General features: G+C 31.6%; 1 protein-coding gene across 1 annotated transcript in view; it reads left to right on the top strand.

The window, feature by feature from the left end:
- The window catches only part of LOC107453305 (putative ammonium transporter 3), a 69,700-nt gene that overhangs the window by 11,477 nt on the left and 45,529 nt on the right, over positions 1–12,694 (top strand). The window contains exons 2-3 of the mRNA XM_087160878.1: positions 4,835–4,990; positions 8,661–8,849. Coding sequence (XP_087017004.1) covers positions 4,835–4,990; positions 8,661–8,849 — 345 coding nt within the window. The remainder of the gene's footprint in view (positions 1–4,834; positions 4,991–8,660; positions 8,850–12,694) is intronic.

A 12,694-nucleotide genomic window follows, 5' to 3' on the forward strand; every position in this document is an offset into this window, starting at 1 on the left:
TAAGAGCAACTTGCTGTAAACTGTGGATGACTGTAGTTTGATTGTCAACGTGAGGTAATGTAGGTCAGGATTTTAGTATTGGTATTGTGTTTGATGCTGTAGACTATTGATGCTTTGGATAATTGATGTAGACTATAGATTCTGGAATTGAAGACTATTATTTATGCTGATAATTGTGGTATGAGGCGTCGGAGGTGAAATGAGCGGCTATTGGTCTTAGTTTTTGGTCTTTTTTATAGTTCTCGAAGTTAAAAATCTGATTGAAGTTGGCTGTGCTGCATTTTATGGCTTTATCGTAGAAGTCTGCATTTAATTTGTCTATATATTCGGATAGAAACGGAATTTTGAGATCTTTATGGATATTTGAATTACGCATGAACCATCTGGCACAGGTGATTTTTCGGAGTATTTTATTTTGAGACATTGATTGAGCTTTTTCATTAGGTGTTGGGGTATGGTAGTCCCGGCAGGTGAAGCATATGTAAGTATAGGTCGGATCTGGACACCTGGACCGCGCAGAAGACCCATATCCCATTCATCGTGAAATTAAAGACAAATTAGAAAATATAAACACTTTGTATTCAGAGTCTCTGGGGTGACTGATATTCTCAAGTTTTATATTCCATGTGTTTTTCTTTTTGCGAAAAATATTGAAATTAAAAATGGTCAGTTAATGAATTCCATAAATATGATAAGCAATTTTATTGAATTATATTTGAAGCTTTTATATCATTCAAAGAATTATGCAGCTGGATAAAGAGAAATAAGTTTAAGAAAGAAAAAGAAACAGGTAGTTTACTTTGCGAGTGTTTACTTTGAAATATCTTTTTATGTGCTTTTTGCGGTCACTGACAATCCCTAAATACATTTCACGCTAAATATTTTTCAAGAGTAAACAAATTTTATATTTCTTATAAATAAAAAATTTCTTTTTTAAACTTAAGACTTTTTCGAAAACATGAAACATTTTATATGAAAAGGTTTTCTAATATATCGTTGGGTCATAAAATATTTTTCAATTTTTGAAAGTGAAAAAGCCTAGAATTTATTTTCAAACATTAGATCATTCAAAATAATGATTGGCACAAAAAATTTATGTATTGTTAGCTTACTCATGTATGTTAATTCTTTATTTGTATGACTATTAAAACAAAGCAATGGTATAGGCTCCGAGAAAACATTTCATCAAAGAGATGAAATAACTATCATTACTTCTCCAAGAAAACGAATTTCGCAAAATTAAAAAAATAATTCGTCATTCCACTTTTTTCAAAAATAATAAATAAATAAAAAAAAAAATAGATAAATTAGTAAATAAATAAACAAAAAAACCTGGTCACTTCTAATGTATAAACCTTCCTAATAATAAGATTTCGAGTTGAGACATTTTTGTCATATATTTGAAGCTTTCGCGTTTCATCACGGATTTTGAGACGAAATGATTTTCAGTGTATTAGCACTTTAATTCAGCAGGATTGTAAGAATTTTGTTCCCATTGTATTTTAATAATTGTAACACATATCTTAGAGGTAAAATAGACAATTGTCATCTCCTTCATTGATATTTAGGACCTCCTACAGAGATGCGAACTGCTCCGGACACGCCAAAATAATTAAAATAACGATAACTATAAAGTAAATTTTGCAAATATTAGACTATTTTTGCCTGCTTTTTAAAAGGTATAGCATGACATTAGTACTGGTAGAATGGTAGAAATCACATAAATCTCGGTGCGCTGCCGCGAAGCGGCATTGACCGATTCATCTGTAGTAATAAATCGATGATGAGGAGTAGTGAGGAGGAATGGAGATGGGAAGAAGAGTGGGTTCGTGTGAGTCGGCTGGGGCTGAGTGCATTTCGTGTGCTAGGGCAACACCATATCCCTAAGGAAAAAGACAGTGATTGGGATAAATTTAGTGTTGTCGTCAATTAGTTCTATATCTAGGGGTGAGTTAAAATTGCTAGTGGTACAGGTTTTTGCTTCATCGTAGAAATTTTTATTTAAATTTTTTATATAGACGTTGATGTCATCAATTTTAAGATCCCTTTTAATACTATTATTGCTAATGCATTTAGGTGCACAGACGAGTCTTCTAACAATCTTCCCTTCTGCCATAGAGAGTTTATTTTTTAAATGATCCCTTAGAGTGTGAATGGCGGGGCAGGCATAGGTTAAGATTGGCCTAATTGCCATTTAGATAGACAGTGCGCTTGCATTTTAAGTCTAAAGATGACTTCGGGTTTAATATGGAGTTGAGGGACCAATAGGCACCATTCGCCTTTTTAATAATGTTATTTATGTGTTGTTTCTAACTTAAATTAGAGGTGATTAACATTAGTACTATAAAGTGGTTGATTATATAAGCCTACGAATTATTTAGAAATAGTGGTGGATAGAAATCTACTAAATTGAATTTATTAAACCAAAAATCACAATTGATAAAGTACCACTTAAAAATATATATTTGCTGTCTGGAGCAAGTTGGCATCTCTGCTCCAAGAATACGACAAAACAGATAAGATGAATTGGTTAGTGGCGCTTCGCGCCAAACGCCGAGATAACCCCAGAATCCAGCAACAATTGTTATCTGGGTTGATTATCATGCGTTTCAAATATATATATATATATATATATATATATATATATATATATATATATATATATATATATATATATATATATATATATATATATATATATATATATATATATATATATATATATATATATATATATATATTATATTTAATCCAGGACTTTCTTAATAATATCGATCATCATAATCTCATGATCATTTCATTTTATATTGTTTATGATTATATTGTCATTTAATTATACACCATCAGGGCCTGATTATAGCCTAGGCCCAATAGGTACGGGCCTAGGGCCCACAATTTCTGAGGGACCTCAAAAATTAGTAAAAAGTCTAATGAAAGGTGGGCTAGCTATGCTTGTTTAAATACTAAATAAAAAATAATTCCAGCTTACAATGAAAAAAAAATTAATCTAATCAGTGACTTTTGGAAAAAATCACTGATTTCAATTGTTTGTGTTCTCCAAACTATTTTTATTTTGACATAACATTGTTTTGTTGTTTCATATTTTGCTTTATTTTATAGATACGTAAAATTTATCTTCAAAAAATAAACCTCAATTGTCTGCTTTCAAAATTTCTTAGAATGTTTCTCTTGAATCATGCAGTTCAATAGATTCTTTTTCACTGTTAGGACTACTCTTCAGCAATTTAATTTCAAAATATTTTGTAAGGGGCCCAGAAAATTTGGTGGGCCATGGGCCTGAGTTTGTCTTGATCGGTCCCTGTAAAGTGTACACCATGCCACTCAACATTTCTTGATTGTCCATGTCACACGAACCCCATCTCGATTTCTTGGCGCTGAGCACCCCCTCTTCCTCCCATCTCCATTCCTCCTTACTACTCCTCATCATCGAGTTATTACTACAGATTAGAGCCCCTGAATTAGACAGGCCGACTTATCATTTATTGTTGGAGCAAAGAGCTAACCTATGCTCAGCGAATAAATTTTTTCAAGTGGTAGTTTATTAATTGTAATTCTTGGTTTAATAAGTTCGATTTAGTAGATTTTAATCCACCACTATTTCTAAACAATGCGTAGGCTTATATTATTCACCACTTTATAGTACTTATGACATGCTTTACATTTTTAAAAGCAAAAATTCCCTTTGTAGTTATTTACCGTTTTTTAAATTATTTTGGCGTGTCCGGCGCCGTTGGCATCTCTGTAATAACATAACTAATATAAACATAACGTTAACTTGCGAACTTGTTTGCTCCAATATTGCTTGATAGGTCAGCTCTGATAGTATAGGAGCCTTACTACAGATGAATCGGTTAGTGCCGCTTCGCTGCAGCGCACCTAGATTAATGTGATTTCTACCATTCTACCAATTGTCATCTTCTCAACTCATCCAAACTTCATATTACAGCACAGAGGATAAAAGCGGATAGCTTAGATCCTCTACTACACTCAACCAACCAACAATTGTCATCTTCTCACACACTGATATACGCTTTATACGAATTCTGTTTCCTTCAAAAATGTCTGCTTTAGTTGGCAACCATTCGAAAAAATAATTCTTATAAATTTCAAATGTTAGAGGATTTATGCTAAAGTATAACCGGGAGCATTGCATTAGGTGGTATTTAACACGTTGAATGCCATGGGGGTCCCCGATGACCGGCACTGAGTTTGTTCGCAGCTCCACGGGGGTCACCGGTGACCTACGAAGCCAAGATTATTAGAAACACATAATTCGAGTAAATTTTTTAATTTATTTATATTATTATCGTTACTAAAATGGCTTAAAGAAATTAATGCAATATAGAACACAAAAGTAGTTTTATTTATATACACAGAGATGCCAACTTGATCCCGAGAGTGAATAAATATTTTCAAGTGGTAGTTTATTAATTGTGATTCTTGGTTTAATAAATTCAATTTAGTAGATTTTTATCCACCACTATTTCTAAACAATTAGTAGGCTTATATTAGTCACCACTTACTTCAGGAATGGTATGCTAAACCAAATTTAAAACTAGCAAAATATGTCGAATACTTACGAATTTTGTTGGTAGTTTTCTACTGTTTAGCCACACGGGCAAGTCATGTAAAATTAACGAGGCTTTCAACGTGTCAAATTAACCAAAATGCCATTTAATATCTCCTTCAACTAAGCTTTCACTTATCATAAAACAGCAATAGGGAAGGAAATATTTTTGTTTCATACCGATTCTTTTGTTTTAACAGCTTATGAGTGCTCTTAAATTAATTTTGATTCTTCTCTTTTTTTTAGGATTTGGATTGTTAGAATCAGGTTACGTTAACCGGAAGAATGAGGTGAATATTATGGTAAAAAATTCAGTCGATGTGATATTTGGAGGTTTGGGATACTGGATGTTTGGATATGCGTTTTCTTTTGGAAAAGATCCTGGTTCTAATTTCTTTATTGGTAAATATTCTTGAATTTTGAAGGAATTTAAAATGGTAAAAGACGAATCTTAAAAGTACACTGAAATATGAAAATCTGTGAATGCAATAGTAATGCGTAGAGGACAGATTATTGATTTAAATATCAACCTCTCTTTCTTCTCATGTACGGTAAAACAATTTTAATTTTCGTAAAGTTTTGTAGCAATCATAGTTCTGTTATATAATCATAACCCCAATAAAATTGTATAAAAAACAAGTAATTTAAGCCATTTTTTCAATTCCTACTATTAGTTCACACTCTCCCTATATCTTGTTAAACACGTTCACGCCGGGAAAAGTGAAAATACTGGTAGAAGAACTATTTCAATATTAGATAATATTCGGGAGGAGTTAATCTATTCTCACCCATAACAATTCACTGTAAGGAAATTTATCACGGCGAAGAAGCAATTCAATATAAAAATTTCATCCGCTAAAAACAATTGGTAGTTATAGATTTTTATCATTCCCGAAAAAAAAACTAAAAAATGAAATTTATTGTTACCAGTTTTTACTCTGGTGCGCTACCAAGATGAGAAAATCTAGCGTGACCCACCGGTGGGTCACCCCGGCGTGAACGTGTTAAATTTTCAATCGTTAATAAAATACTTTTTTATTCATCCACTCAAATTCAAATACTTTTTTTTAAACTTGTAGTGGATGACACTTGATGTTAATGCAGTTTTTTCAAATAATAATTCATTAATTGTATAGGAATGAGCGAAGAACGAAATGGAATTTTCAGATTGGTTAAGAGTTAGTCATTGTTTTAAATTTTAGTATAAACGATTCAGTTTTTTACATATTTTAAACATCAGTGATAATTTTTGAACTATTATGAAATATGATATTTTAACAACAAAAAAAATAGTTTATTGCACATATATAAATATTTAATTATTTTATATTCGCTGTTTCAGATAAATTCAATAAAGAACATTATGTGGTATCCACGTCCGCAAATTCATACTTTTATAGTTATCTGATACCACGCGCCTTTTTCTTCTCAATTCTTACTATTAGTTCACACTTTCCCTACATCATACCTGCCAACTTTTAATCTCTTCCATTATCATTTTCCCCAGTGGTATTAAAATGGAATTAAAACTTCAATTTTAAGGCAAACAAATACGTTGTATTTGAGAAAACTTAAGTTGACAACCATGATAGTATCGGATATTAATATATGTGCTTAATTTTTGTAAGAATAGTGGTGATCAAAATCACTTAAAAATTAAATTTATAAAAGAAAAAAATAGTATATATTTACTACCACTTTAAACATGAAAATAAAAGCTCCCGCAAAATGCGGGAGAGTTGGCAGGTATGCTACATATATTTATAAATCTTGTTCAAATTTTCAATCGTTAGCAAAATACTTTTAATTCATCCATACAAGTTTAAATATATATTTTGTAACTTGTAGTAGACGGCACTTGATGTTAATACAGTTTTTTCAAATATTAATTCATTAATTAAATTTAATTAGTTAATTCTAGTTTCATATGAGAGAAAACATATTAATTATTTAATAAAAAGTAACTGAAATGAAATTTTTATTTGTAAGTAGAAATTGACTTTAATTTTTTTCTTCATATTACTTGTTTACAAGCATCTTAATCAGGCATATAAAAAAAAGAGAAATGTCAGTTTGTTTATCAGTAGCAGTGATAATTCATGCGTGAAAAAATAAATATGGAATAAATTTAATTCTTTATCAGATATTTTACAAATTTAATGATCCAGTCGTAACCATCACTACACATTACACGATCAATGAAATATATTTAAGACGAAAATATCCCTTGCATTCATTGATAAGAAAAAATTTAAAGGAAAGTGATAAAAACTGTTTATGGTTTTATACTCTTTTAACCCTTTAACGGGCCCTTTATTTCTAGTAAAGGTAAATTAAAGTATTTTTGGAATTGAAATTGTTTTAAGAACAGTAATTGATATAAAAAATAAAAAACTCATTTAGTTTATAAAAATGCCATTTTTTGGTGGTAAATATATTTAACATGACCTATTAGGAACTTACTGACTTTTATTTTTCTTTATTTATAAAATAAATTCCTTAAATGCTACAAACTTCAAAAGGAATTATGTATTTTATAACTTTTATACGTTTTTTAAAAGTGACAAATGGTTACCAATTTTATTTAAACTCACTTCAAGAAAGCTGAAGTTATTGAAAAATGGAAACCTAAATTACAAGTGGTACAACGTGGTGGTAAGTATACTTACCCCGGCCTTCAAAAGGGTTAATATATTTTTCATGCCTTCTAATGCTCAGATCTTCACATTCCAGTACTCAATTTTCACGGTGCGAGGATGTGACCTCAAATGTGCTAAATTTATTAGTGCAGACAATATTTTAAATTGCGAAATCAGACACGAAAAACGTACTTTTTCTGAATAAACATATCTTTGTTTCGACGGATTCAAATTTCTGACCCCCAAGACATTGGGGGTAGCCACAATCTGGGAAATATGGTTTGGTCAGGAGATCTGTCCAACGTTTGGACCCCATAATGTAAAAATGTTTTTTTTTGCGTATTTCGCCATTACTGTAGAAATTTTTAAGCGAATTCAAAACTTTTTGCACATAATTATAAAATTTCATTTATTGAAAGCAAAACTGAAAAATATAACTGAAAAATACCCCTCAAAATATAACTTTAATTAAATATTTATAATTTTTTATTATTTCTCTTAAAAATGGTCGGAAAAATTTCGAATTGTAAGGTTTACATTTTTTTACTCATTTTAAAGAATTGCATTTTGTATTTTGCAATGTCAAATTTTGAATTTGACATTGCAAAATACAAAATTTGAGAGACATCGGTCGAATAGTTCCTAAGAAATCAAATTGTAAAGAAGCAGTATTTTTTAAATTTGATTTCTCAGGAACTATTCAACCGATTTTTATGAAATTTTGTATTTCGTCATTTTATATGTATTTTGTTATTTCAAATTGCATTCTTTAAAATGATTTAAAAATTGCATACCTTACAATTCAAATGTTTCTTGATTATTATTAAATAAAACAGTAATTATTTAATAAAATGTATTTTTTGTGAGGAATTATCTTTAGATAAACGAATTTTATAATTGTAAGCAAATGTTTTTCGGGTTGTTTAAAAAATTCTTGAGATATGGCGAAATACGCAAAAAGTAAATTTAACATTACGTAGTCCAAACTTTTGACTACTATTGGACTAACAAACTATTGGAATCATATTACACAGATTGCGGCCATCCCTATACTTTGGGGGTCAGAAATCGTAATCCATCGAAAAAAAAGGTATTTTTATTCAGAGAAAGAGAGTTTTTGTGTCTGATTTCGTATTTTAAAATATCGTCTGCTTTAGTTAATTTGCATATTTGAGGTCACCCTCTTAACCTTTTAGATTGAGTCCTAGAACGTGAAGATCCGATTAGAAGATCAAAAGTTATTCACGGTGGTCCATTTTTTTTATTTGATGCACTGTACATTCTGGCAAAAATTAAACTAAATCGAGCACACCGTTTTGAAAAAAAAAATCTGTGGCGAACAAAAATAATTTCTGAGTTTAAATCCTCAATAAGATTAAGTATTCTTATAAATGCAACATCGTGTTCTCTAGTGTCTTCTCTTTTGTATGAAGGTATCGGTGGTTTCTTCCTGGATGCAAAAGAAAAGGATATGGGAGTTGTTTTCTCCACTTACATCTTCCAGCTGTCATTTGCTACAACAGCAACTACCATTGTGTCAGGAGCTATGGCAGAAAGATGCAACTTTGTAGCTTATTGTCTTTTTTCATTCTTCAATACCGTCATCTATTCTCTTCCTGCTGGTAAGAACAAATCTGCATTAGCTCGAACACCATAATTTTAATTATTTTACAATGCTACAGAAATAAAAAGTTCAAATGATTCAATTAGCGAAACAAACTGTTATTGATCCTTTCGATATCGATTTATTTAACACGTTACTATCTTTTGCTGTTTCATACCTACCAACTTTCATTCTTTCCGAGAATGGATTTTCTGAGTGGTTGTAAAACAATAAACAATCTGACTCAAAAATATATTTATATTTTGATCCCGTTGAAATTCGGTTGCGCAATGATTATTATGTTTTTATATATTTATTGTAATTATTTATAAGTAGTGGTGGTCAAACTCATTTATAATTATCATTATAATTCAAAAAGTTAATTGGAATAACATGAGTATTGCTACCACTTTAAATATGAAAATAAAATCTTCCGGAAAATCCGGAAGAGTTGGCAGGTATACAGTTACGAAAAGTGATTTTCAGAAGTGGTACGAGGGTTGCTATTTATATTTCTGGCCTACTAATGAAAAAACAAATATGTAGGATCGAAATTGGTTTTATTGTTTTTCAAAATATTTTCCATCATGATCAATACACTTTTGCATGCGTTTGAACCAATTTTCAAAGCACTTTTTTCAGTCCGATTGAGGTAACTCCAAAACATGCGTTTTGAATGCATCAACCGCTTCTTCGGGGGTCGAAAATCGTTGTCCACGTAATTTATTTTTGATGTGTGGGAATAAGAAGAAGTCATTGGGTGCCAAATCAGGGCTGTACGGCGGATGACCCATCAGTTCAATCTTTCGCTCCGTCAGAAATGCCTTTGTTTGAGTCGATGTGTGAGAGCTCGCATTGTCATGATGAAGAATGATTCGCCTGTTCTTCTGCTTTTTTCGAATTTCTCCGATGACTTCTGGCAAACAAATGGTCGTGTACCACTCAAAATTGACCGTCCTGCGTTTCTCGAACGCCACTGTTGCCACATGACCGTTAATGCCGAAGAAACAGGCAATCATTTGTTTCGATGTGCTTCTTCCTCGAACAACTTTTGTTGGTTTTGCCTCGTCTTGAAAGGCCCATACAGTTGATTGCTGTTTTGTTTCCGGTGTTTTGTTTGCATAGATCCATGATTCGTCACCTGTGTAGATATTATACACAGCCTTTGATGTACCTTGAAAGCATTTTTCTAACATTTCCTTGCACCAATCGACACTAGCCTTTTTTTGAGCGTTTGTCAGATTATGCGGAATCCAACGCGAACAAATTTTTTTTACGCTCAAATGTTCATGCAATATTTTATTGATGCTAGTCATACTAATGTCCTCTATCTCACGGTATGTCACATGACGATCTTGCTTTATCAGTTCACGTACAGCATCGATCTTTTCTGGCACAACAACGGATTTTGGACGACCTGCACGGGATTCGTCCTGGATCGAACATCGACCACGATTAAATTCGTTATACCAATTTTTTACAATGCTGTAGGATGGCGCTTTATCGCTGAATAAAGAACTAAGTTCATCGAAGCACTCTTGTCTTGACAATCCACGTCGAAAGTTATGAAAAATAATGGCACGAAAATGTTCACGATTCAATTCCATTTTTTGAAAGAGAAGAACTTTTCAATTTACTGTCAACAACACAAATGAAGCTATAATGGTAAATCGTCTGCTGAATTTATGTTTAAAAATATCAAACTTTCGATTAAAATCGTCTGCGGTCGCCAGCAACACTTACTGTTGCCAAGGTCAGAAATACAAATAGCAACCCTCGTATTATATTAAAAATAAAAAAATTGATTATGCATTAAGAGCTACTTAAAGAGAATATGTTAGAGCTTAAGCGCGCCAACGTAATTCTTTCATGAATTTACAGAGATGCCAGCTTGCTCCGGACAAATATCTTCTAGTGGTAGTGTTTTAAGTGCCACTTGGTAACAATTATCGAATGTTGAGCCCTTAAAAAATGGCATAATTATCAGCAAATACAAATATTCTGCGACACGCTATAACACCAGAGATGCCAACTTGCTCTGCTTTATAAAAAAGTATTTTCTAGTGGCATTGAAATTTAAGTTATTTTTGGTTTAGTATTTTTCATTTTAAATAATTTTTACACCACTACATATCAAAAATTATATGTATCATATGTAATGCAACTTTGTTATACAATACTTGTGGTTACTCTATTAAAAAGTAGGCATATTTATCCTTATTCTACAAGTTTTGCTATTTAATTATTTACCGATTTATTAAAACTTCAGCAGAAAGCGGAACAGTTGGCATCCCTGTATAACACACTACTATATTTAAAATTCTTTGTAAATTCCGAAGCAGGCTTAGGCTGAAGTATTATACGGAGCACCTCTGTCCGCGAAGCGTACACTCCACTCCTTCATCGCGATGTAGTGCCCGTAGGCGCCTGTAGTACTGTCGTTAGCAAAAGAGATACTAGAGAAGTAGCAGAAGCTTTGGTCGACGCAGGTCTATACTCTGTGTCCGGCTTAATAAATGTGAATTTGTAGATCAATAATAGATTGAGAACTGTTAAGGGGATAAGTTAGGTAAAATACTAGGGGTGGATACCCCCGAGTCGGCGATCACATGAAGGTCCTTTCACCTCTCTGGGAGTATCCATGGAGTAAAAATGGGGGGGGGGGGATTTATTTATAATGCTTTGAGAGGATACAATCTGATAATAAGAACGAGGTAATTGGATTGTGCTGTACCATATCAGGAAGTAGGTCCTTATTCAAGAGTTCATTAAAGCCTACTGGGTCTGGGTCTTTGGCCTTACTAAAGAATGAGAATTTTAGTTCACTGATTGTTTCTATCTTCAGATCATTTCTGATAGCATTATTTGGTAGATAGAATGGAGCGCCTGTGATACGTCTTAGTAGCTTGTTTTGAGTTGTTTTAAGCTTTTTCAGTTGAGTTAAATTCCGAAGCAGTATATATATGTATATTGAATATATTTATTATTTAAATTTATTCATATTTAGCGGTAGTTAAAATTTTTCATATCTAAATTTATAAATGCGAAAATGAAACATAATTTTGTTTATTTATTATCACTTAACCAGGAATGCTACGGGCGACGAAAAAATGCAGGAAGTGGTAGAGATTATCTATTCATTTCAAAATCGGTCGAATAGTTCCTGAGAAATCGAATTTTAAAAATCAAAAAACTCTGATTTCTTTGGAACTATTCAACCGATGTCACTCAAATTTTGTATTTTATCATGTAAAATTGCTTTCTTTAAAATGAGTAAAAAATTGTTAACCTTACAATTCAAAATTTTTCAGCCATTTTCATATGTAGATAATAATAAAAAATAATAAATAATTACTTAAGATTATAGTTCGGATTGAATTATCTTTTGATAAACGAATTTAATAATTATGTGCAAAAATGTTTGAATTCAGTTAAAAAGTTCTCGAAATAGGGCAAAATACGCAAAATAAAGAAAAAAAATAACGTTAAAGGATACAAATGTTTGACCGCTATCCTGATCAAACCACATTTCCCAGATTGTGGCTACCCATGTTTTGGGATCAGAAATTCGAATCCGTCTAAAAAAAGGTATATTTATTCAGAAAAAGTACGTTTTTCGTGTCTGATTTTGAAACTTAAATTATCGTCTGTACGAATTAATTAGCATATCTGAGGTTACTAGAAACAAAGAAAATATTTTTAAAAATTATTAAACTTTTTTTTTTTAAATTGTCAATTTAGTGATATTTTTCCACCCTAGCGAAAGTTTTTAAAGATTAAAAAATTAGACCTCAAATGCTTTCAATTTTCTAAAAACGGTTGATTTTTTTCGATAATGACGTTTGACGTTGATTGATTGACTAA

The sequence above is a fragment of the Parasteatoda tepidariorum genome, chromosome 4 (assembly GCF_982258835.1).
Source record: "Parasteatoda tepidariorum strain Cologne lab strain chromosome 4, Ptep-v5.0, whole genome shotgun sequence".
NCBI lineage: Eukaryota > Metazoa > Arthropoda > Arachnida > Araneae > Theridiidae > Parasteatoda > Parasteatoda tepidariorum.